The sequence below is a fragment of the Salvelinus alpinus genome, chromosome 1, assembly GCF_045679555.1.
Source record: "Salvelinus alpinus chromosome 1, SLU_Salpinus.1, whole genome shotgun sequence".
NCBI lineage: Eukaryota > Metazoa > Chordata > Actinopteri > Salmoniformes > Salmonidae > Salvelinus > Salvelinus alpinus.
The window spans coordinates 110712364-110736131 of NC_092086.1; the positions used below are offsets into that span (position 1 = coordinate 110712364).

The 23768-nt window shown below is 46.2% G+C and overlaps 1 protein-coding gene across 20 annotated transcripts in view; it reads left to right on the plus strand.

The window, feature by feature from the left end:
* The window catches only part of nedd4l (NEDD4 like E3 ubiquitin protein ligase), a 107404-nt gene that overhangs the window by 24629 nt on the left and 59007 nt on the right, over positions 1–23768 (plus strand). For 3 of the 20 annotated variants that reach the window (XM_071341268.1, XM_071341279.1, XM_071341294.1), the window contains exons 5-7: positions 433–486; positions 20658–20708; positions 21260–21310. In XM_071341268.1, the coding sequence (XP_071197369.1) occupies positions 433–486; positions 20658–20708; positions 21260–21310 (156 nt within the window). Of the gene's footprint in view, positions 1–432; positions 487–7638; positions 9570–20657; positions 20709–21259; positions 21311–21529; positions 21690–23768 lie in introns of those variants that run through there. The other 17 variants (XM_071341287.1, XM_071341303.1, XM_071341328.1 and 14 more) reach the window with 10 other exon arrangements.

Here is a 23768-nt window from a genome sequence, read left to right on the forward strand (position 1 = left end):
CTAGAGCGCGGTGGGACAAGGACAATCCGGCCAACCAAACCCTCCCTTAACCCGGACGACGCTGGGCCAATTGTGTGCCGCCTCATGGGTCTCCCGGTCGCGGCTGGCTGCGACACGGCCTGGGATCAAACCAGGATCTGTAGTGACGCAGCTAGCACTGCGATGCATTGCCTTAGACCGCTGCACCAATCGGGAGGCCCCTGATAGCGGAAGTTGCATTTAAGTGTCAAGTGTAGACACAGCTTTCTCTATTATTGTCCTTTTTTTTAACGACCCCATATCCTATCTATTCTACCTGCTAGATATGCTAATTCATTGTGTGTGTGTGTAAAGCTTTTATGCAATACTTTTTGTGTATGAAGCAAGCAGCTATTTTCTAGACTGTACATGTATTATAGGACTGCAGTAAAAGTGTCCCTTCTGTCGTCACAGGTTTGTCCTCTGAACCACAGACTACTCTTTGAGGTGTTTGATGAAAACAGATTGGTAAGATTCAGTTTTTGTGAAATTATATTCTGAATGATGATTATATTTCAAAAGTTCTTCCCTGCATTCTATCGTTTTCTCTTTTTGTCTGTACAATTTGAAATGTACTTTTGATCCCAAAGATATCCTCTTTCTACGTAACAGAAATTCTTATTTTCAGATGTTCTGTTGTATTTAATACACACATTTATTGTTTGACAGTTGTACATTGTTCTTGATGACAATATGATGATAGTGTGTTGCCATGCAAATCCTCTAACTATCACTAACAACATCTAATCAATTTGTTGTATTCAATGCTCTCTTTCTCTCTCTGTCAACAGAAGGTAATTTCTGATTCTCTTGTTGTGCAATGTCGTCTGCAATCCCACTTCAAATGACATAAGTAGCCTATTATCTGTGTGTTTAGGAGAAAACGCCTGTTCTTAGGGACCATAGAAATTCTATTTCTATAATTGGCACATTGTTCCTGTTTGAGTTCTTGGAGAACACATGATCAGGGCCCTAATTTCTAAAGTATCTCACAGTAAGAGTTTTGATCTACTAGGATCAGTTTAGCCTTTTCATTTTTTTGTATTTTTTTTGTACATTTACAAACTTAAACTTGTACATATACATATGAACAACAAGTTATAGACACACACAAACAATGACTACATCTCATCTGCACTGACCCGCATGCTCACACCTCCATCCCTAGTACCTGGTCACACCTCCATCCCTAGTACCTGGTCACATCTCCATCCCTAGTGTCTGGTCACATCTCCATCCCTAGTACCTGGTCACACCTCCATCCCTAGTACCTGGTCACATCTCCATCCCTAGTACCTGGTCACACCTCCATCCCTAGTACCTGGTCACACCTCCATCCCTAGTGCCTGGTCACACCTCCATCCTTAGTACCTGGTCACACCTCCATCCCTAGTGTCTGGTCACACCTCCATCCTTAGTACCTGGTCACACCTCCATCCCTAGTGTCTGGTCACACCTCCATCCCTAGTGTCTGGTCACACCTCCATCCTTAGTACCTGGTCACACCTCCATCCCTAGTACCTGGTCACACCTCCATCCTTAGTACCTGGTCACACCTCCATCCCTAGTACCTGGTCACACCTCCATCCCTAGTACCTGGTCACACCTCCATCCCTAGTACCTGGTCACACCTCCATCCCTAGTACCTGGTCACACCTCCATCCCTAGTACCTGGTCACACCTCCATCCCTAGTACCTGGTCACACCTCCATCCCTAGTACCTGGTCACACCTCCATCCCTAGTACCTGGTCACACCTCCATCCCTAGTACCTGGTCACACCTCCATCCCTAGTACCTGGTCACACCTCCATCCCTAGTGCGCCTGGTCACACCTCCATCCCTAGTACCTGGTCACACCTCCATCCCTAGTACCTGGTCACACCTCCATCCCTAGTGTCTGGTCACACCTCCATCCTTAGTGTCTGGTCACACCTCCATCCCTAGTGTCTGGTCACACCTCCATCCTTAGTACCTGGTCACACCTCCATCCCTAGTGCGCCTGGTCACACCTCCATCCCTAGTGCGCCTGGTCACACCTCCATCCCTAGTGCGCCTGGTCACACCTCCATCCCTAGTACCTGGTCACACCTCCATCCCTAGTACCTGGTCACACCTCCATCCATAGTACCTGGTCACACCTCCATCCCTAGTACCTGGTCACACCTCCATCCCTAGTACCTGGTCACACCTCCATCCCTAGTGTCTGGTCACACCTCCATCCTTAGTACCTGGTCACACCTCCATCCCTAGTACCTGGTCACACCTCCATCCCTAGTACCTGGTCACACCTCCATCCCTAGTACCTGGTCACACCTCCATCCCTAGTACCTGGTCACACCTCCATCCATAGTACCTGGTCACACCTCCATCCATAGTACCTGGTCACACCTCCATCCCTAGTACCTGGTCACACCTCCATCCCTAGTACCTGGTCACACCTCCATCCCTAGTACCTGGTCACACCTCCATCCCTAGTACCTGGTCACACCTCCATCCCTAGTACCTGGTCACACCTCCATCCCTAGTACCTGGTCACACCTCCATCCCTAGTACCTGGTCACACCTCCATCCCTAGTACCTGGTCACACCTCCATCCCTAGTACCTGGTCACACCTCCATCCCTAGTACCTGGTCACACCTCCATCCCTAGTACCTGGTCACACCTCCATCCCTAGTACCTGGTCACACCTCCATCCCTAGTACCGGGTCACACCTCCATCCTTAGTGCCTGGTCACACATCCATCCCTAGTGCGCCTGGTCACGGTCACACCTCCATCCCTAGTGCGCCTGGTCACGGTCACACCTCCATCCCTAGTGTGCCTGGTCACACCTCCATCCCTAGTGCGTCTGGTCACACCGCCATCCCTAGTGCGCCTGGTCACACCCCCATCCCTAGTGCGCCTGGTCACACCCCCATCCCTAGTGCGCCTGGTCACACCCCCATCCCTAGTGCGCCTGGTCACACCCCCATCCCTAGTGCGCCTGGTCACACCCCCATCCCTAGTGCGCCTGGTCACACCCCCATCCCTAGTGCGCCTGATCACACCCCCATCCCTAGTGCGCCTGGTCACACCCCCATCCCTAGTGCGCCTGGTCACACCCCCATCCCTAGTGCGCCTGGTCACACCTCCATCCCTAGTGCTTGGCATTATTGTTTGTCACTTGTCCTTAAATTCTATTAGTTGTTTTTTCTCGGTCACCCTGTCTTGAAATATGCAGACAGATTAAAAATATGTTTACATTGTAATACTTCTGACAGCCAACTTTCTAGCTCCGCCCACAACCTCTGGACTTCATAGCATTCCCAGAATGCATGGATTATTGAGTCATTATTAGTTTTACACTAAAGACATTACTGCCATTGTGCTGTAGAATTTGTGAATTTTGTTTCTTGTATAATAAATTATATACATTAGTTTATACTGGAATAAGCTTACATTTTTGTTAAACCTCTTAAGGATCGGACCCTTTTTTAAATGTTTTGCCTAAAATGACATACCCAAATCTAACTGCCTGTAGCTCAGGACCTGAAGCAAGGATATGCATATTCTTGATACCATTTGAAATGAAACACTTTGAAGTTTGTGGAAATGTTAAATTAATGAAAGAGAATATAACACATTAGATCTGGTGAAAGATAATACAAAGATAAAAACTTGCTTTTGTTTTTTGTTCCATCTTTTGAAATGCAAGAGAAAGTTCACAATGTATTATTGCAGGTTAAGCACCATTTCGATTTTGGCCACTAGATGGGAGCAGTGTGCGCACAGTTTTAGACTGACCCAATGAACCATTTAATATCTGTTCAAAATGTTGTCAAGTCTTCCCAAATGTGCCTAATTGGTTTATTGATACATTTTGAAGTTCATAATTGTACACTTTCCTCAAACAATAGCATTGTATTCTTTCACTGTAATAGCTAATGTAAATTGGACAGTGCAGTTAGATTAACAAGAGTTTAAGCTTTCTGCCAATTGTTCTTGTTACTTACAACCTCATGCTAATCCCATTAGCCTACGTTAGCTCAACCGTCCCGCGGGGGGACACACCGATCCTGTAATTTCGTTAGTTATGCTCCAACTTTCCCTCCATCTTGTGCCAACATCAGTTCTTTTTAAGTCTTGGATCCAATAGTTTATATATTTTTTGAAGAAATTGTCAGTTGGATAGGCTCTCTACAAGGTTTTGTATATATTCTCTGTCATATAAACATCCTTTTCTGCTTCAGTGTAGCCTTTTTAGAAGATCATGAATACAATTACATGGACAAAGGGGACCTGATCCTAGATCAGAATGAATACGGGCCCAGAATGTGTTGCTCTGAGAAGTCCAATATGTTAAATGGAGGACTGCTCTTTTCAGTGCTGAACTTCAGACTCTATGGCCTCAGTGTTGTGTGTTTGATGGGGCTTTCCCCTCCAGGACACAATAGTTATTTGTTCTCACTGGCAGCCAGGACTGACTTGGTTATAAAGAGACTATTTATTGCCTCTGCAGTTACTCCTAAATTATTATGTCATAATTTTGTAGTCTTATTTTCTTTTCACATAAGAAATGCTGGGAATGTGATTTCTTTTCCATCTAAAATATCTTGCATTCTTGAGGCCTGTAGACTACAGTGTCCTCTGTCTCCTTGACGATGATACTGAAATCTTCCTCTAATGTTACCTGCCATAGATGACTAATATTAAAAGGCAGTTAAAGTAAGGCCTGATCCAGTTGCTCTTTATCTCCCTGGGAATGTTTTGTACAGCTTGATGGCTGTCGTGGGGGAATGTATGCCTGCCTGTCTGTCTGCCTGTGTTCAGTCTTCTGTCAACAGAAAGAGAAGGACGGTTGCTTGTAGTGCTGACTTTGCTCTCTGTCTTGTCTTGGGACAGTCTCTCTGTTGCAGGGATACGGAGAGAGCAATGGCAGCCTCAAGCCTGTCTCTTCCCTCATAAATCTGAGGAGGGAGTATGGCCACTCTAAATGTTCCCCGAGAGAGTCTCGTTGCTCTGACTCAAAGGATTATAGATTGTGGTTCTTTTGTCTTTTGAGTTGTCTTTCACATGCAGCTGATGGTCATAACGATTGTGTGGTAGTCCTGAAGCTGCCAGGTTGTGGATTAGGGGAACTTCTGATTCCATGCAGCCAGAGAGAGAATGGACAAAGCCTGTGATATGGTTTGAGAGGCATATGTACAGTAACTATAGTGGCTGCTTTGTTCTGGTGGCTGGTTGGCTATGACAGCAGCAGCTGAGCCACGTAGTCTCCCTCCCCTGTGTGTCTGTCACACACACACACACACACACACACACACAATGATAGCAGCCTGACATCTTATGGTGCGTCAGAAAGAGAAGGGGGGGGGGAGAAATAAACAATGTCCCAGATTGTGAGAAGGGGATGCTGAGAGGGGGGGGATTGTTTCCAAGCACACAAACACCAAGGGCCCAAGGAGAGCCTGACTGGTGGCCCCCTTGGAGCTAAGAAGGGGCAGGCGGCATGGCGTAAAGCATTACTGTTGAATCATTGTCAAACCCAGTGTACAGTATAGTGTCATCATATCTGACATTTTCCAATCAACAACACACACAGAGGGAGGTTTTATAACCAGCAGCAGCATTTGCCCTCATTTGCAGTCCTGTTGTACACTGGGCCTTTCAGCGCCAGAGCAGAGGCAGGAGCTTCATTTAAAAGCTTGGCTTGTTTTCCACTGTGGACCGTGACGGAAGACAGCTGCTTATTATCTGTAGTGGCTGAGGCTGTGGATCCGTAACCTCCCCGTTCCGCCCCTCTGGTTCCCTTTCCCCACAGAGCTGAAGATCTGAGTCACGTTCTGTGTTTCTTTACCTCTACTTTACACATTGTTGTAGTCACACTCCCTTCACATTTCTCACTGTCAATTGTTAAATGATAATTCTTCAGGTTTCACCAACCATTTGATCTCAATCAGTTTTATATGTGTTTTGATCTGTTTTTGTAATATGAGTCTTTAAATGGCCGGTCTCCAAATATAAACACACAGAGAGCAGTTTGACAACTACTGTCAGCATGCAGGCTACCACTGTGTACATGTATTGTCATGCAGGCTAACCCTGTGTACGTGCGTTGTCAGGCAGGCTAACCCTGAGTACGTGCGTTGTCAGGCAGGCTAACCCTGAGTACGTGCGTTGTCAGGCAGGCTAACCCTGAGGACATGTGTTGTCATGCAGGCTAACCCTGTGTACGTGCGTTGTCAGGCAGGCTAACCCTGAGTACGTGCGTTGTCAGGCAGGCTAACCCTGAGGACATGTGTTGTCAGGCAGGCTAACCCTGAGTATGTGCGTCGTCATGCAGGCTAACCCTGTGTACGTGCGTCGTCATGCAGGCTAACCCTGAGTACTTGCGTCGTCAGGCAGGCTAACCCTGAGTACTTGCGTCGTCAGGCAGGCTAACCCTGAGTACGTGCGTCGTCAGGCAGGCTAACCCTGAGTACGTGCGTCGTCAGGCAGGCTAACCCTGAGTACGTGCGTCGTCAGGCAGGCTAACCCTGAGTACGTGCGTCGTCAGGCAGGCTAACCCTGAGTACGTGCGTCGTCAGGCAGGCTAACCCTGAGTACGTGCGTCGTCAGGCAGGCTAACCCTGAGTACGTGCGTCGTCAGGCAGGCTAACCCTGAGTACGTGCGTCGTCAGGCAGGCTAACCCTGAGTACGTGCGTCGTCAGGCAGGCTAACCCTGAGTACGTGCGTTGTCAGGCAGGCTAACCCTGAGTACGTGCGTTGTCAGGCAGGCTAACCCTGAGTACGTGCGTTGTCAGGCAGGCTAACCCTGAGTACGTGCGTTGTCAGGCAGGCTAACCCTGAGTACGTGCGTTGTCAGGCAGGCTAACCCTGAGTACGTGCGTTGTCAGGCAAACTCTTTCAGTTGCAGAATCAGAGGCATCCTTTAACATCTTGGCTCTGTTTATTCACTGTGAACCAGGAAGGAACACAGCTGCTTAATATCTTCAGTGACACTGAAATTAAGTAAATCTGGAGGTCGAGGGGTGGGAAGTTGGGGGTTGAGTAACTTGGCAGAGTATTTCAGTGTCTTTGTGTGTTAGCTGACACTACCTGATGTGGTGGGTAGGTGGCCACCTCAGAGAAAGAGTTCTAGTTGAACTGGTGTTAGAGCCGAGGATGACGAGTTTAGAGACTGTTCTTGTCGTCTTGGCCCCTGTGTTTGTCCTGAAGGGGGGAGGACTGGGGTTGAGTAAAATGGCGTTGTGTAACTGTCTTCTCGGCCCCTGTCGTCCCGAGCCCAGTGTGTGGGATCTGGGATGAACACTACTACAATAGATTTATGGCCCTATCAAGTCTGTGCTGCCTGACTCAGCTCTGTGTCCCCCTCCCACTGGGCCCTGGCCCACTGACGGATAAGGACCAGCTGAGAGACGGGGTGCTGTTCAGACCTGGTTTCAAGTTGTTATTTGTTCTCTTTCACATACTTCGAGGGTAACTTGATTGAGCCTGCTTGTCTGAAATAAATACTGTTTGAACCCAGGTCTGGTGTTGTTTCCCCCCCTGGCTCCGTTTAGGCTGGGGGCGGTGACACACTCACACAAACGGGGGGCTGGAGGGTGGAGAGCAGTCACATGACCACGGCCACCCTACCCTCACCTCAGAGGCAGGAGCGCCGGGTGCCCTTATCCAATCATGCCTGGAATGCTGCTTGTCACTCGGGCTATTTCTGCTGTCTGTCGCTATTGCTACACTGTCCAGTGCTAACAGTTTGGCAGATTTCATCTCTTTTTGTTGTTGTTTGTTTCCGTCTTCTTTCTACCTCTCGCTTTCTTTTCCTCTCGGTCTCTCTCACCCCCCTTTTGCCTGGAGTTTGTAGCTTGGAGTTTCCCTGGCACTGCCTCTCTTGTTATTGTGCTGACTCGCTGCTCCTCTTTCCTCCAGCTCTGCTGTTCACTGTGGGAGGGAGCGAGAGAAAAAAGATAGAGGGAGGGAGGGGAGAAAGGGGATCAGCCAGCTGAGAAGTGGGCGACTGGATCAGACACTGAGACAGAGCAGGAGGTGAACATGTCTCACCGGCTGCGTCTGTACTTTGGCTCTGGCCGCAGCAACACAGCTCCAGAAATGGAGGAGCTGGAAGGGCCGTCCCAGGCCCAGACCCAGGACGGCAACGATGTCGCCATGACATTCCACATGCAGCAGCCTCACCGGCCTCAGCGCTGGAGCAGCCCAGAATCAACTACCTTCTCCTGGTGTCCTGAGAGAGATCTGCCTATGAGGGCCTTCTCTGTGCCTTGGCAACGGCCTGAGAGAGAGATCTACTTTGGGCCTCGTCCCGTGTCTGAGAGCCCCCTGGCTGGTCATGGAGGTCCTGGAGACTCCTCACTCAAACGAAGCTCCTCCATGTTTATACCCCAGCTGACTTCTGCCGAGCCACGGCCCACAAAGAGTTCCTCTATGCAGATCTCTCTCCAACGGTCCTCCGGTGCCGGGCCTGTTGGAGCTGAGGAGCCACCGCCATGTCCGCCACCCAGCTACACCCCGGGACCTGCTCCGGCCTACACAGAACCAGACAGGAACTACCACTACGCTCTACCACCACCACCACCTCACTACAGCCGAGACGCTTCATCTACGGTCAGTTCACCACCTCACTACAGCCGAGATGCTTCATCTACGGTCAGTTCACCACCTCACTACAGCCGAGACGCTTCATCTACGGTCAGTTCAGTACCTCACTACAGCCGAGACGCTTCATCTACGGTCAGTTCACCACCTCACTACAGCCGAGACGCTTCATCTACGGTCAGCTCACCACCTCACTACAGCCGAGATGCTTCATCTACGGTCAGCTCACCACCTCACTACAGCCGAGACGCTTCAGGGAGCTCCAGTTCTGCCATGCCTCATAATGGGAATCGACAGCCCACAGAGTCCGCTCAACCCAAGCGAAGGGTATTCTGCGTCACACCCCAAGATGGCTTAAACTCAAGCGATCAGGTCAGCTCAACTATGTCTAACGGAAATGGAGGCTCACCGGGAATCAGCATCGGAGGCTTCCACATCTCAAGGAACTCCTCAGATGGATCTGAAGTCCAGCAGTTCAGGATCGGCTATGGCTCTGGCAACCAAGGAGCTGGGCCCCGCCGCTGGTCCGTCCAGCAGCAGAACTCTGACCCGGGTCAACCTGGCACCACTCAAAGGCTTGTGTTCCAGCTTGGACAGCAGGACCAAGCCAGACAGGCCAACAATATGAACCTCGTGGCCACAAGTGAGCCCACCGATCTGGGCTTCACTGGCTCCAAGGGAGGGCGTGTGGTACGTTACCCCAAGATCCGGTTGGAGAGAAGCTCTTCGCATCAGCGGCTGCCTCGTGGGCACCACCAGACGTTCGGTGATGTTGGGGATCCTCAGGGCATTGAAGGAAACCCTTCAGAGATGGACAGTCAAAGTATGGATATTGAAGATGGCTGTACTTTCAACATCAGGAGAGAACCCCGCAAGCGGCAGCCTCACTTCAAGATTTCTTTCAGTCAGAATGGTGATCCCCCTACCGTACAGGATATAAGCCTGGGAAATGGTCAGGTAATAATTATTTGGAAGTATAAATATCATTATGGTAGTGTATTTTAAAGTTTACACACAAGCTTTGAAGTATTTCAAAAAGTTTTATGTTGAAGGTAATTGCAACGTATTGGTGTCTGCAGTTTGGGAAGCAGCCTGTATTTGAGTTATGAGAGTAACCAAGAATTCAGATGGTTTGAAAGGCATCTGAGAGTCAGTGAATGTTCTAAACACATTGAAAAACTGTTTATTTATAGAAATCTATTTGTTATTCCTCACCAGACAGTCAAATCAAATTTGATTTGTCACATGCGCTTACTGTGAAATGCTTACTTACAAGCCCTTAACCAACAATGCAGTTCAAGAAATAGACTTCAGAAAATATTTACTACATCAATTAAAGTGATTATTTTTTTTATTTTTTTTTAATAACAAGAAAATTACATAACAATAACGAGGCTATATACAGGGGGTACCAGTACCGAGTCAGTGTGTGGGGCTACAGGTTAGTTGAGGTAATTTGTAAAGTGACTGCATAGATAATAAACAGCAAGTAGCAGCAGTGTAAAAATGAAGGGGGGGGTCAATGTAATAGTCCGGGTGGCCATTTGATTAATTGTTCATCAGTCTCATGGCTTGGGGGTATAAGCTGTTAAGGAGCCTTTTGGACCTAGACTTGGCGCTCCGGTACCGCTTGCCGTGCGGTAGCAGAGAGAACAGTCCATGACTTGGGTGACTGGAGTCTTTGACTATTTTCTGGGCCTTCCTCTGACACTGCCTAGTATATAGGTCCTGGATGTCAGGAAGCTTGGCCCCAGTGATGCCTTACGGTCAGTAGTGATTGGAGGGGGGGGGTCGATTCAGTTACATATTGGTATATTATTTTGGACAATATTTTATTGATACTTTGACTCCAAGTATTGCGTTGTAAAATAATAAATAAAATAAAAACGCATGCCTGCCTTGCGGTTGGGCGAGAAGGGGGTGTTCACATTCTGGGAAGTGAGAATGTCAAGTAGCCCCAAGGCAGCCTGGCCAGGAGCTGCGGCTGGTCTCCACTGCACCGGCTTTTATTTCATTTCACAACCACAGGCATGTGAACTTTTACACACTTAGATGGAGTCTCATTCACTAGGAAAACCTGAGGAAAACAAATGGGAGACGGACTTTGGAAACTAGTGCTCAACACACGCACACAATTGTTGCCCAGCCCACTCACTTCATTGTCTTTACGTTGAGGTAATAGTACCGTAACCTAACGTAGCAGTCGTAAAAGAAACGCCTGACCGGCATTTCTTTCTCTCTGGTCCTGACAAGAAAAAAAAAAATAATAACTTTCCGAGGTTCTCTTCTGCACTGTTCAATCAGTTCAGTAAATGTGGAGGAAGAGTTCAGATGGAGGGTCGCCTTGTTAACGTCCAAAAGAGGAAGTATCGTCACAGGCTCTCCATTTCTCCAGAAAACTCGATGCAGCCGGTTGTCTTCTAACCCTGCAGAGGGTGAGGTAATAAATAGGAACAAACACCCCCACCGCCTCTTTAAGATCTGGCTGTGCTTGTGCTATCTTTAGATCTGTTTGAAAGGGGCATGTCTCCTATGGCCTGGGTTGGTGTGGCGTCTCCTATGGCCTGGGTCGGCCTGGGTTGGTGTGGCGTCTCCTATGGGTCGGTGTGGCGTCTCCTATGGGTCGGTGTGGCGTCTCCTATGGGTCGGTGTGGCGTCTCCTATGGGTCGGTGTGGCGTCTCCTATGGGTCGGTGTGGCGTCTCCTATGGGTCGGCCTGAGTCGGTGTGGCGTCTCCTATGGGTCGGCCTGAGTCGGTGTGGCGTCTCCTATGGGTCGGCCTGAGTCGGTGTGGCGTCTCCTATGGGTCGGCGTGGCGTCTCCTATGGGTCGGCCTGGGTCGGTGTGGCGTCTCCTATGGGTCGGCCTGAGTCGGTGTGGCGTCTCCTATGGGTCGGCCTGAGTCGGTGTGGCGTCTCCTATGGGTCGGCGTGGCGTCTCCTATGGGTCGGCCTGGGTCAGTGTGGCTCCCTCAGAACAGTTGCCCCTTCTGGGTGATTCAGATCTGATATCATTATGACTCCAAATGACTATTAAAGAAGTTTAACAAGCTATCAATATCAGCATTTCGTTATAGCTTTGAGTCTTTTCATAAAGCTGTAAATAATCAACTGTATCTACATACTATAACAGAAGAGTACACTACTAAACAGCTCTCCATTTCCTAACCAATAACATTTGATTTGAGATGCAGACCTAACAGCATTTAAACTGTTTCTCACTCGTCGGAAACGTAGGCCTCTCAAAACGGTTTTGTTGTTGTTGTTCTCTGTAGTTTGTAGCTTGGTATTTAGACTATCTAATGACCACTGTGTCAGGATAGGACCAGAATCATCCAGAACTATTACTAGAGTCTGCCACCCCTCTTTTAGTTGCATCTTGATGAGGTGTATCAGACTATTCCCACTACCAACCAGGATACTGCTACTGGCTGGGAGGTTATGTCCTCACTCAGCTATTTGGGCATGTTTTTATATTACTATTGGAGCAGCATTGTCACCTTTTAAGACTGGCTAATGATATTGACATTGAATGGCGCGACCGAACAGGTCATAGGCCTATGTTTTGTATGAACCTTTGAATGTCCACTCATGTCAGTGCGCGTGAGTTGAATTTCAGTTGAGGGTACACGCTAAGTGGGTACATGGCATACTAAGGCAGCACCTCTTGTTTTGACTGGGCTTATCATTTAAGTGTGATTTCTACTGTCTGTATGACTGATCTCTGCTGACTATAGCAGCCACTGAAGTCAGGAATGTCACCCACCAACTGTTTGAACACTCCTCCCTATACCACATCTCTTCAGAATCTTTAGATTTTTTTGACCAAATATGGAAACAAACAAATAAATAAAACACAATTTTAGCCACTTAACATTCCCGCTACAGAATAAAGTTACCCTGCTCTCACATATAGGACACTTAACATTCCCGCTACAGAATAAAGTTACCCTGCTCTCACATATAGGACACTTGACGTTCGTATGTATGGTATTACCTTGATACCCATAGGAGGGGAACCCCCCTTTTTATAGACCTTAATGACAGCCATGCTTCCCCAGGTGCCCTGTGGTTGCCTGCCTAGTAGGCTAGTGCCCCTGGCCCTAGAAAAGCACAGTGCGTGTGCCAGGCTGGAGACAGACAGCTTTGCCTATAGAAATAGAATAACTAGAACGGAAAAGGGCATCCCCATTCAAGTCAATGTTTTGGGATGGGTGGGCTGGCGGCCATATTTAGTGTACCCATGCCAGGAAGTAATTACATTTCTATAGTTAGGCCTATGCCCTCGCCACAGCCGTAACCCAGACCAGTTCAGAGCTAGTGCAGTTGCCATTCACAAAGAGCTTTGACCGACTGGCTGGCTGTCACGAGGCTATATTAGCTTGGGGGTCTCCAACGTTATTTTTGTCAACATGCATGTGCTGTGCCGGGGGCTGGGGAGGGAATTGTTGTGGGAGCTTTTTCAGGCACCTTGTGCGGCATTGTAACTCAACCTAAACACACTCAGGGGCTTTTCCAGTGAATAGGTCAGGCTTTATTGTATAGGCCTATATTTCTTCTGTCGCTCAGCTGAAAAAACAGCTAGGGGTCGGGGGCCTGCTGTTTGATCCCTGATTGTCTGCTGACCCTAACCCTCATTCTCTCCTTCCAGTCTGTTGTCTCTCTCGCTCTCTCTCTTCAATTTCAATATAAGGGGCGTTATTGGCATGGGAAGCAAGTGAAATAGATAATAAAAGTGAAATAAACAAAAGAATGAGTAAACATTACACTCACAAAAGTTCCAAAAGAATAAAGACATTTCAAATGTCATTATGTATATATACAGTGTTGTAATAATGTGAAAATATTTAAAGTACAAAAGGGAGTATAAATCAACGTCAATATACAGTTGAAGTCGGAAGTTTACATACACTTAGGTTGGAGTCATTAAAACTCGTTTTTCAACCACTACACAAATTTCTTGTTAACAAACTATAGTTTTGGCAAGTCGGTTTCGACATCTACTTTGTGCATGACACAAGTAATTTTCCCAACAATTATTTTCAGACAGATTATTTAATTTATAATTTACTGTATCACAATTCCAGTGGGTCAGAAGTTTACATACACTAAGTTGACTGTGCCTTTAAACAACTTGGAAAATTCCAGAAAATGATGTCATGGCTTTAGAAGCTTCTGGTAGGCTAATTGACATAATTTGTGTCAATTGGAGGTGTACCTGTGGATGTATTTCAAGGCCTACCTTCACACTCAGTGCCTCTTTGCTTGACATCATGGGAAAATCAAAAGAAATCAGCCAAGACCTCAGAAAAAAATTGTAGACCTTCGCAAGTCTGGTTCATCATTGGGAGCAATTTCCAAATGCCTGAAGGTACCACGTTCATCTGTACAAACAGTAGTACACAAGTATAAACACCATGGGACCACGCAGCCGTCATACCGTTCAGGAAGGAGACGCGTTCTGTTTCCTAGAGATAAACGTACTTTGGTGCGGAAAGTGCAAATCAATCCCAGAACAACAGCAAAGGACCTTGTGAAGATGCTGGAGGAAACAGGTACAAAAGTATCTATATCCACAGTAAAACGAGTCCTATATCGACATAACCTGAAAAGCCGCTAAGCAAGGAAGAAGCCACTGCTCTAAAACCTCCATAAAAAAGCCAGACAACGGTTTGCAACTGCACGTGGGGATAAAGATTGTACTTTTTGGAGAAAAGTCCTCTGGTCTGATGAAACACAAATAGAACTGTTTGGCCATAATGACCATCGTTATGTTTGAAGGGAAAAGGGGGAGGCTTGCAAGCTGAAGAACACCATCCCAACCGTGAAGCACGGGGGTGGCAGCATCATGTTGTGGGGGTGCTTTGCTGCAGGGGGGACTGGTGCACTTCACAAAATAGATGGCATCATGAGGCAGGAAAATGATATGAATATATTGAAGCAACATCTCAAGATATCAGTCAGGAAGTTAAAGCTTGGTCTCAAATGGGTCTTCCAAATGGACAAATGGCATACTTCCAAAGTTGTGGCAAAATGGCTTAAGGGCAACAAAGTCAAGGTATTGGAGCGGACATCACAAAGCCCTGACCTCAATCCTATAGAAAATGTGTGGGCAGAACTGAAAAAGTGTGTTTGACCAAGGAGGCCTACAAACCTGACTCAGTTACACCAGCTCTGTCAGGAGGAATGGGCCAAAATTCACCCAACTTATTGTGGGAAGCTTGTGGAAGACTACCCGAAACGTTTGACACAAGTTAAACAATTTGAAGGCAATGCTACCAAATACTAACTGAGTGTATGTAAACTTCTGACCCACTGGGAATGTGATGAAAGAAATAAAAGCTGAAATAAATCATTCTCTCTATTATTCACTATTATACTATTATTTTGACATTTCACATTCTTAAAATAAAGTGGTGATCCTAACTGATCAAAGACAGGGAATTTTTACTAGGATTAAATGTCAGGAGTTGTGAAAAACAGAGTTTAAATGTATTTGGTTAAGGTGTATGTAAACTTCCAACTTCAACTCTAGGTTGTATTTACAATGATGTTTGTTCTTCACTGGTTGCCCTTTTCTTGTGGCAACGGGTCACAAATCTTGCTGCTGTGATTGCACACTGTGGTATTTCACACAATAGATATGGGATTTTATCGAAATTTGATTTGTTTACAAATTCTTTGTGGGTCTGTGTAATCTGAGGGAAAAAATTTGTCTCTATGGTCAAATATTTTGCAGGAGGTTAGGAGGTACAGCTCAGTTTCCACCTCATTTTGTGGGCAGTGTGCACAAAGACTGTCTTCTCTTGAGAGCCAGGTCTGCCTACGGTGGCCTTTCTCAATAGCAAGGCTATGCTCACTGAGTCTGTACATAGTCAAAGATTTCCTTCATTTTGGGCCAGTCACAGTGGTCAGGTATTCTGTCACTGTGTACTCTCTGTTTATGGCGAAATAGCATTCTAGTTTGTTCAGTTTTGTAAATTCTCTCCAATGTTTCAAGTAATTATCTTTTTGTTTTCTCATGATTTGGTTGGATCTAATTGTGTTGCTGTCCTGGGGCTTTGTGGGGTGTGTTTGTGATCAGAGCCCCAGGATCAGCTTGCTTAGGGGATTCTTCTCCAGGTTCATCTCGCTGTAGGTTATGGCTTTGTTATGGAATGTTTGGGCATTGCTTCCTTTTAGGTGGTTGTAGAATGTAACGGCTCTTTTCTGGATTTTGATCATTAGTGGGTATCGGCCTAATTCTGCTCTGCATGCATTATTTGCTGTTTTACGTTGTACACTGAGGATATTTCTGCAGAATTTTGCATGGAGTCTCTATTAATTTGGTGTTTGTCCCATTTTTTGGAATTCTTGGTTGGTCAACGGACCCCAGACCTCACAACCATAAAGGGCAGTGGGTTATATAACTGATTCAGGTGTTTTTAGCCAGATCCTAATTGGTATGTCAAATTTCATGTTCCTTTTGATGGTGTAGAAAGCCCTTGCCTTGTCTCTCAGATCGTTCACAACTAAACTCAGCAAAAAATGAAAAGTCTCTCACTGTCAACTGCTTTTATTTTCAGCCAACTTAACATGTGTAAATATTTGTATGAACATAAGATTCAACAACTGAGACATAAATTGAACAAGTTCCACGGACATGGGACTAACAGAAATGGAATAATGTGTCCCTGAACAAAGGGGGGGTCAAAATCAAAAGTAACAGTCGATATCTGGTATGGCCACCAGCTACATTAAGTACTGCAGTGCATCTCCTCCTCATGGACTGCACCAGATATGCCAGTTCTTGCTGTGAGATGTTACCCCACTCTTCCACCAAGGTACCTGCAAGTTCCCGGACATTTCTGGGGGAATGGCCCTAGCCCTCACCCTCCGATCCAACTGGTCCCAGATGTGCTCAATGGGATTGAGGTCCGGGTTCTTCGCTGGCCATGGCAGAACACTGACATTCCTGTCTTGCAGGAATTCATGCACAGAACGAGCAGTATTGTCTGTTGGCGTTGTTGGAGGATGCTGGAGGATCATGTCAGGATGAGCCTGCAAGAAGGGTACCACTTGAGGGAGGAGGATGTCTTCCCTGTAACGCTCAGCGTTGAGATTGCCTGCAATGACAGCAAGCTCAGTCCGATGATGCGGTGTGTCACAGCCCCAGACCATGACAGACCCTCCAAATCAATCCCTCTTCAGAGTACAGGCCTCGGTGTAACGCTCATTCCTTCGATTATAAACGCGAATCTGACCATCACCCCCGGTGAGACAACCTCGACTCGTCTGTGAAGAGCACTTTTTGTAATATGTTAACTCTCTATCCCCCTCCCCTTCTCCCTCCCCTCCTCCCAGTGATGAGTAATATGTTAACTCTCTATCCTTCTCCCTCCTCCTCCTCCCAGTGAGGAGTAATATGTTAACTCTCTATCCCCCTCCCCTTCTCCCTCCCTCCTCCCAGTGAGGAGTAATATGTTAACTCTCTATCCCCCTCCCCTTCTCCCTCCCCTCCTCCTCCTCCCAGTGAGGAGTAATATGTTAACTCTCTATCCCCCTTCTCCCTCCCTCCTCCCAGTGAGGAGATATATGCTATCTCTCTATCCTCCTCCCCTTCTCCCTCCCTCCCTCCTCCCAGTGAGAAGTAATATGCTAACTCTCCCCCTCCCCTTCTCCCTCCCTCCTCTCCTTTTCCCTCCCTCCCTCCCTCCTCCCAGTGAGTAGTAATATGCTAACTCCCTCTCTCCCTCCTCCCTTTCTCCCTCCCTCCTCCCAGTGAGTAGTAATATGCTAACTCTCTCTCCCCCTCCCCTTCTCCCTCCCCTCCTCCTTCCAGTGCAAGATGGCACATGGAGACAGCTGTAGGCTCAGCTGTGACCCCTGTTGAAAGCAGAAATCTCACCCAATGGTCAGCCTGGCCATATCAGCCTTGTCAGCCATAACTTAAAAGGCACATTATGTGAGCATGACCATGGGAGTCTTATCCTCTACCCAGGCATAAAAACACAAACACAAACACAAACCGAAAGTCGTCTGTTCTTTCAACCAATCGATTGGTCAACATTTTTCAACGTGTATTTTTCCATATATAGACACACCCTATGTGTTTTAATAAAATCAACTATGTACAGGGATGGTTTATTATTACTAATGAAATAATGAAATGACTCAAAGGAGCCAGAGATAAACAGAATAAAAAAAACTTAACCTGAACCAACTATTCTCCTCTCTCTCCTGCTGGCATTCTGCCATTACTCTCCTGAAGTCGCCGGTAAAAGGCTACACGAGGAGTCAGCAACCTTTTTCATGTGGAATGCCAATTTATCTTACCATTTCTACCGATCTGCATGCCAGTTATGGTTTCATATGCACATTTACATGAAATTTTATAAACCGTGCCAGCACACAAAATGAATACCAGAACCTATTTCAGTCCAAGTCAAGCACTGTGAGAAGAAGTAATCATGTAGGTCTATTTTATGACGTTTCCACTGAATCAGTGCATAGCATTTTTCCCTTTTCATGCTGAGTTTTTATCGAAAGGGAGAGACCTGGAAATATTTTTCAAATACATTGAGGAACTATTGTCATTCTCAATGGATGTAAAAACAGACTATGTTTGCCTGCTGTTTGAGGTGAAGAAAACATTACTTTGAGAAGCTCGACAGGTCATTAGTGGTGGTGCATTAAGCCAATCAGAAATACTATCAGATCCCCAAATGGGCACGTTTATAGGCCTACATTTGCGCGCAGGCCAGGTAGCCTATAGGCCTACTTCTATGTATAATCAGGCCAGGTAGCCTATAGACCTACTTCTATGTATAATCAGGCCAGGTAGCCTATAGACCTACTTCTATGTATAATCAGGCCAGGTAGCCTATAGGCCTACTTCTATGTATAATCAGGCCAGGTAGCCTATAGATCTACTTATATGTATAATCAGGCCAGGTAGCCTATAGGCCTACTTCTATGTATAATCAGGCCAGGTAGCCTATAGGCCTACTTCTATGTATAATCAGGCCAGGTAGCCTATAGGCCTACTTCTATGTATAATCAGGCCAGGTAGCCTATAGGCCTACTTCTATGTATAATCAGGCCAGGTAGCCTATAGGCCTACTTCTATGTATAATCAGGCCAGGTAGCCTATAGGCCTACTTCTATGTATAATCAGGCCAGGTAGCCTATAGGCCTACTTCTATGTATAATCAGGCCAGGTAGCCTATAGGCATACTTCTATGTATAATCAGGCCAGGTAGCCTATAGGTCTACTTCTATGTAAAATCAAATAAACCAAAACTTGTTTCTCACAAGTATAGCATAGGTTGTGCACTCTGCAAACAATAAGCCCACAATGAGAACAGGAAGACTGGAATAATAATATTCAATGCATTAAAATAAATTCCTGTAACCAAAGTAACAAACTTTGTAGATTAGAAATTATAGGAATTAATGGTAAAGGTACTAGTGGTTATATATGTAATGGGGAATTGATAAACGCTAACAATCAAATGCAAACAATTCACACAATGAAGTTATGAAACAATGAATGTGCACAAATTGGTGGGAGAGAGCTCATTCTGGAGAGAGTTCTCATTCTGGAGAGAGTTCTCATTCTGGAGAGAGAGCTCATTCTGGAGAGAGCTCATTCTGGAGAGAGAGCTCATTCTGGAGAGAGAGCTCATTCTGGAGAGAGAGCTCATTCTGGAGAGAGCTCATTCTGGAGAGAGCTCATTCTGGAGAGAGCGCTTTCTGGAGAGTCCCTTTTAGATAACATGTTTTCCTGTGTAGTGTCACACCTGAACAGGGATTGAGTGAAGCGGAAGCAGAGGCATCAATAATAAACCCTTATGTTCCATCCAGAAACTGTCCGTTTTGATAATATCTCAGACACAACTTGTACTGTCGTGTGTGTACCTGTATTAGTGCTGCCACACCTGACCAGCGAGTGAATAGAGCAAGTGGTATCCATGGTGATGGCATACTTACTGGCCCTCTACTGTAGGCTAGATAATGGACTATCTGCCAAAAGTATGGAGTGACCTTTTTAGGGTTTTGAAATACTATTTGCTGTTTTAAGACACGTCCTGTAATCTGTACCTTACGCAAGCAGTAAATAAACCAAATCATTCAGGAAGTGATTGTTTAATCCGTTGAGAAAAAAACTTGGGAAAAAATAACTTTTGCTACTGTAAATGAGTTACTGATAGGTACAATGTTTTAGATTCCCATTTGAGTTCTGTTTCTTAAGTCCCTTCTCCTCTCATCAGTTCCAATAACACAGACACAGGAGAGATGTGTTGTGACCTGTCTGTGTGCTCTACTAAGACCTGGCTTCAATACTATTTTATATAATTTCAAATGCTTTGTCTGTGCTTGATTGAGCTTGCCTGGCTTAATGGAATAGTCCCAAAACTGTAAGCCCCGCCCATCTGGCACTCCAAGCAGGCTAGAGCAAACGTTGACCATTTAAAAAAATATATATATTTGAACCCAGGTTTGGCTCTCTGTGACTGGTAACGTTTCATCATAAAATGGCAGTTATTTAAACCAGAGGGGTAGCCTAGACGTCTACTGCCCAGCTAGCTACTGTTCTGTACTTGTGTTCTGTCTGGCTAAATGTCAGTGGAAAGTCCAGTGTGTCGACTGGCTCAGTATTACGGTAAAACAAGGGCCAGCGGTTTCTATCATTGCTTTTTAAGGTTTTCCAGTGGCTTAACCCCTGACCTTTTTGCATTGTTATTATTTTCCCGTTTCCGCACCTTTTGACATTCTGTATATGACCCTTGACATGAAGTCTCAGTTGGCTAGGGCTATTTGAACACACCTACAGAATCCCAGAGGCAAACAATAAACAGTTTAACTCCAATCCACAAAAACACCTAATTCCTTCCTATCACACCTACTTCTTCCCTACTACACCTACTTCCTTCCTAATTCCTTCCTACCACACCTGCTTCCTTCCTTATTCCTTCCTACATGCTCATTCAGCCTGTGGCTCTAGCTACTAGCTCTCTGCTTCTCCCTCTCTGTTTGTCTAAACCAGTTGTATCCCACTACACAGGCTCTGTTGGCCTCTGACCGTTCCAAGAATGGGCTTTTCAACCTCGGACAGGTAATCTTGGTCTGGTGTGACTACAATACCGGTTAATCACCTGACCAGTCAATCACGCTCACCTTTGACCTCTGACCTTTTCCTCTTGGCAATAATAATGATGGTGGTGGTTAGAATGACTACTTCATATGGCTGGCACAACCTTTGGCTACCTCTCCTCTCCTCCTCCTGTCTCTCGCTCCCTCGCTCACGTCTGGTGGTGGTTGTTGTTCCTCTCGCTGGGTCATGGGATCTTCCCCCTCTGTCTAAAGTGATAGTACCTCTACCTACATGACCTACCACCCCAGTGACATCAGCGCTCCCCTGACCTCTCCTCTCAGTGCACCTGCTTCTCACCACGCCTGTGACAACCTGTCTTAATAAACTGATTCTATTGCACAGCTATAGCAGCAACAGTAATATGGAGTATAATTCCCCCTCATTGCTGTGGTCGGTTCTTCCTTGCCTTCAAGCCCTGCTGCTGGAAATGGAGTCAGTTGGCATTCTTCACAGTTGTCAGTGTATTAATCTCCATTTTGACTGACAATTATTGTTCTCTCTTTCTTCTGCAGACGCGGGATGATTTCCTGGGACAGGTCGATGTGCCTCTCAATCATTTACCGGTGAGTGTTGTCTGTGTACGACGTGTGTGTGTGTTTATTATCTGGTCAGTGTGTGCGCATATCTGTGTGCACACACACATTGTTTGCGTTTTAGAATGCTCTACTGGTTTTTAACAGCATGTTTGTTCTGCCTAGTGAACTCTGAAGGTTGTGAGGGCATAGGGGAGGGGGAAGAGTTAGCAACCTCTCTTGAGCAACCTGTTGTCGTAGGCTTTTTAAGTAGCAACAACACTGGAGAGTGAGAGCGACTAGCCCCCTGTTAGGAGTGGAAATAAACCCGGTAGGAATGTAAACAACAGGGCCAGTACAGGGTCTGAGGAGAGGAGGGTTACCCTGGCCTGGAACTGACGGAAAAAGAAACCGTGCATCTCCGATGGTGGTAAGCCACAATAACAAACAGAGTTGTAGTCCTAAAATGAATGCCGGATTCAAGTAGTTTAATCAAGTTTTATGTAGTTTCGTTGTTTTATGAAAGGAACATGATCTCTCTTCTAAATAATGATAATAATAATTGGCCAACCATGGATTGATCTCACTGGTAGTTCAGAGTGCGTTGCTGCTAATGATTAAACGACCCCTTGTCAAATAATCTTTAGTCCTGCTCATAAATGATTCATTGTCAAAGAATGTTTCGCTCTTGATTGAGTGGCTGAGCAATCAAGCAGGTCAAATAGCTTGACCCTAAAGCAGGTCAGTAGTGATTCTAAGAGGTAACTACATTTGAGAGTGGTGAAACTAAAAGCTTATCTGCGTAGGTGGTAAGGTTAATTATTAATCATGACGCACCACCTACTGTTGTCCCTACGGTGGAGGAATTAACATAAGATCAAGTCTGATGTAACCCTGTTGTTCTTCTGGATGGACACAGAGACATGGGTCATGTTCATTAGTTTCAAAACGTTTTGCAACTGATTGCCAACGGGTGTTTCTTATAGGGCAAAGACGATACCAATATCGTGATACTCGTTAGTATCGTGGCAAGGAAACAAAACACAAAGTGGATGTAACTTATTTAGGAAAACAGCCCTAATGTTGGAAACAAACATCATTATGTTGTCATCCAGAGTCACATGTATTTATTTTCCAAGCTGTAGCACATCATATTTTACCCACAGCTGGTTTTAAAGAACCCAATAGTTTGGTCTGCCTCATGTTTTCATTTTTTGCCATGTAAAAAAATATCACACTACTGGTATCGTCACAGCCCTAGTTATTGGACAAGTTCACATAAGTCCCGCAGTCTCACTCTTTTCTGAGCATTTTCTTCCCTTTGGTAGCTACTGAACATAACCCTGATCACAGCCAGCCAGCCAGTCAGCCAGTCAGGTGTCATACTGCCCCTGTGTGTCTGTTCTCTGTGCACCTATACGTCTTAGTCACGCTGGGTGGGTGTAGTCTTAGTCACCGTGTCTTTGTGGCCATTTCTGTTGAAGTATTCATGAGTCATGGTGATTCACCTCTGAAAGCTCTGACAGTGTAGAGGCTCTGGCTCCTTGGGGTAGTCACTGACGGGTACTGTCTAGCTACTAGCCCTGAGTGATCTGCTGTTACCATGTTAACTTGGGTTAGTCACTGACGGGTACTGTCTAGCTACTAGCCCTGAGTGATCTGCTGTTACCATGTTAACTTGGGTTAGTCACTGACGGGTACTGTCTAGCTACTAGCCCTGAGTGATCTGCTGTTACCATGTTAACTTGGGGTGGTCACTGACGGGTACTGTCTAGCTACTAGCCCTGAGTGATCTGCTGTTACCATGTTAACTTGGGGTAGTCACTGACGGGTACTGTCTAGCTACTAGCCCTGAGTGATCTGCTGTTACCATGTTAACTTGGGGTGGTCACTGACGGGTACTGTCTAGCTACTAGCCCTGAGTGATCTGCTGTTACCATGTTAACTTGGGGTAGTCACTGACAGGTACTGTCTTCACTGTCTAGCTACTAGCCCTGAGTGACCTGCTGTTACCATGTTAACTTGGGGTAGTCACTGACGGGTACTGTCTAGCTACTAGCCCTGAGTCATCTGCTGTTACCATGTTAACTTGGGTTAGTCACTGACGGGTACTGTCTAGCTACTAGCCCTGAGTGACCTGCTGTTACCATGTTAACTTGGGGTAGTCACTGACGGGTACTGTCTAGCTACTAGCCCTGAGTGATCTGCTGTTACCATGTTAACTTGGGGTAGTCACTGACGGGTACTGTCTAGCTACTAGCCCTGAGTGATCTGCTGTTACCATGTTAACTTGGGGTAGTCACTGCCGGGTGCTTCTTCACTGTCTAGCTACTATCCCTGAGTGATCTGCTGTTACCATGTTAACTTGGGGTAGTCACTGACGGGTGCTGTCTAGCTACTAGCCCTGAGTGATCTGCTGTTACCATGTTAACTTGGGTTAGTCACTGACGGGTACTGTCTTCACTGTCTAGCTACTATCCCTGAGTGATCTGCTGTTACCATGTTAACT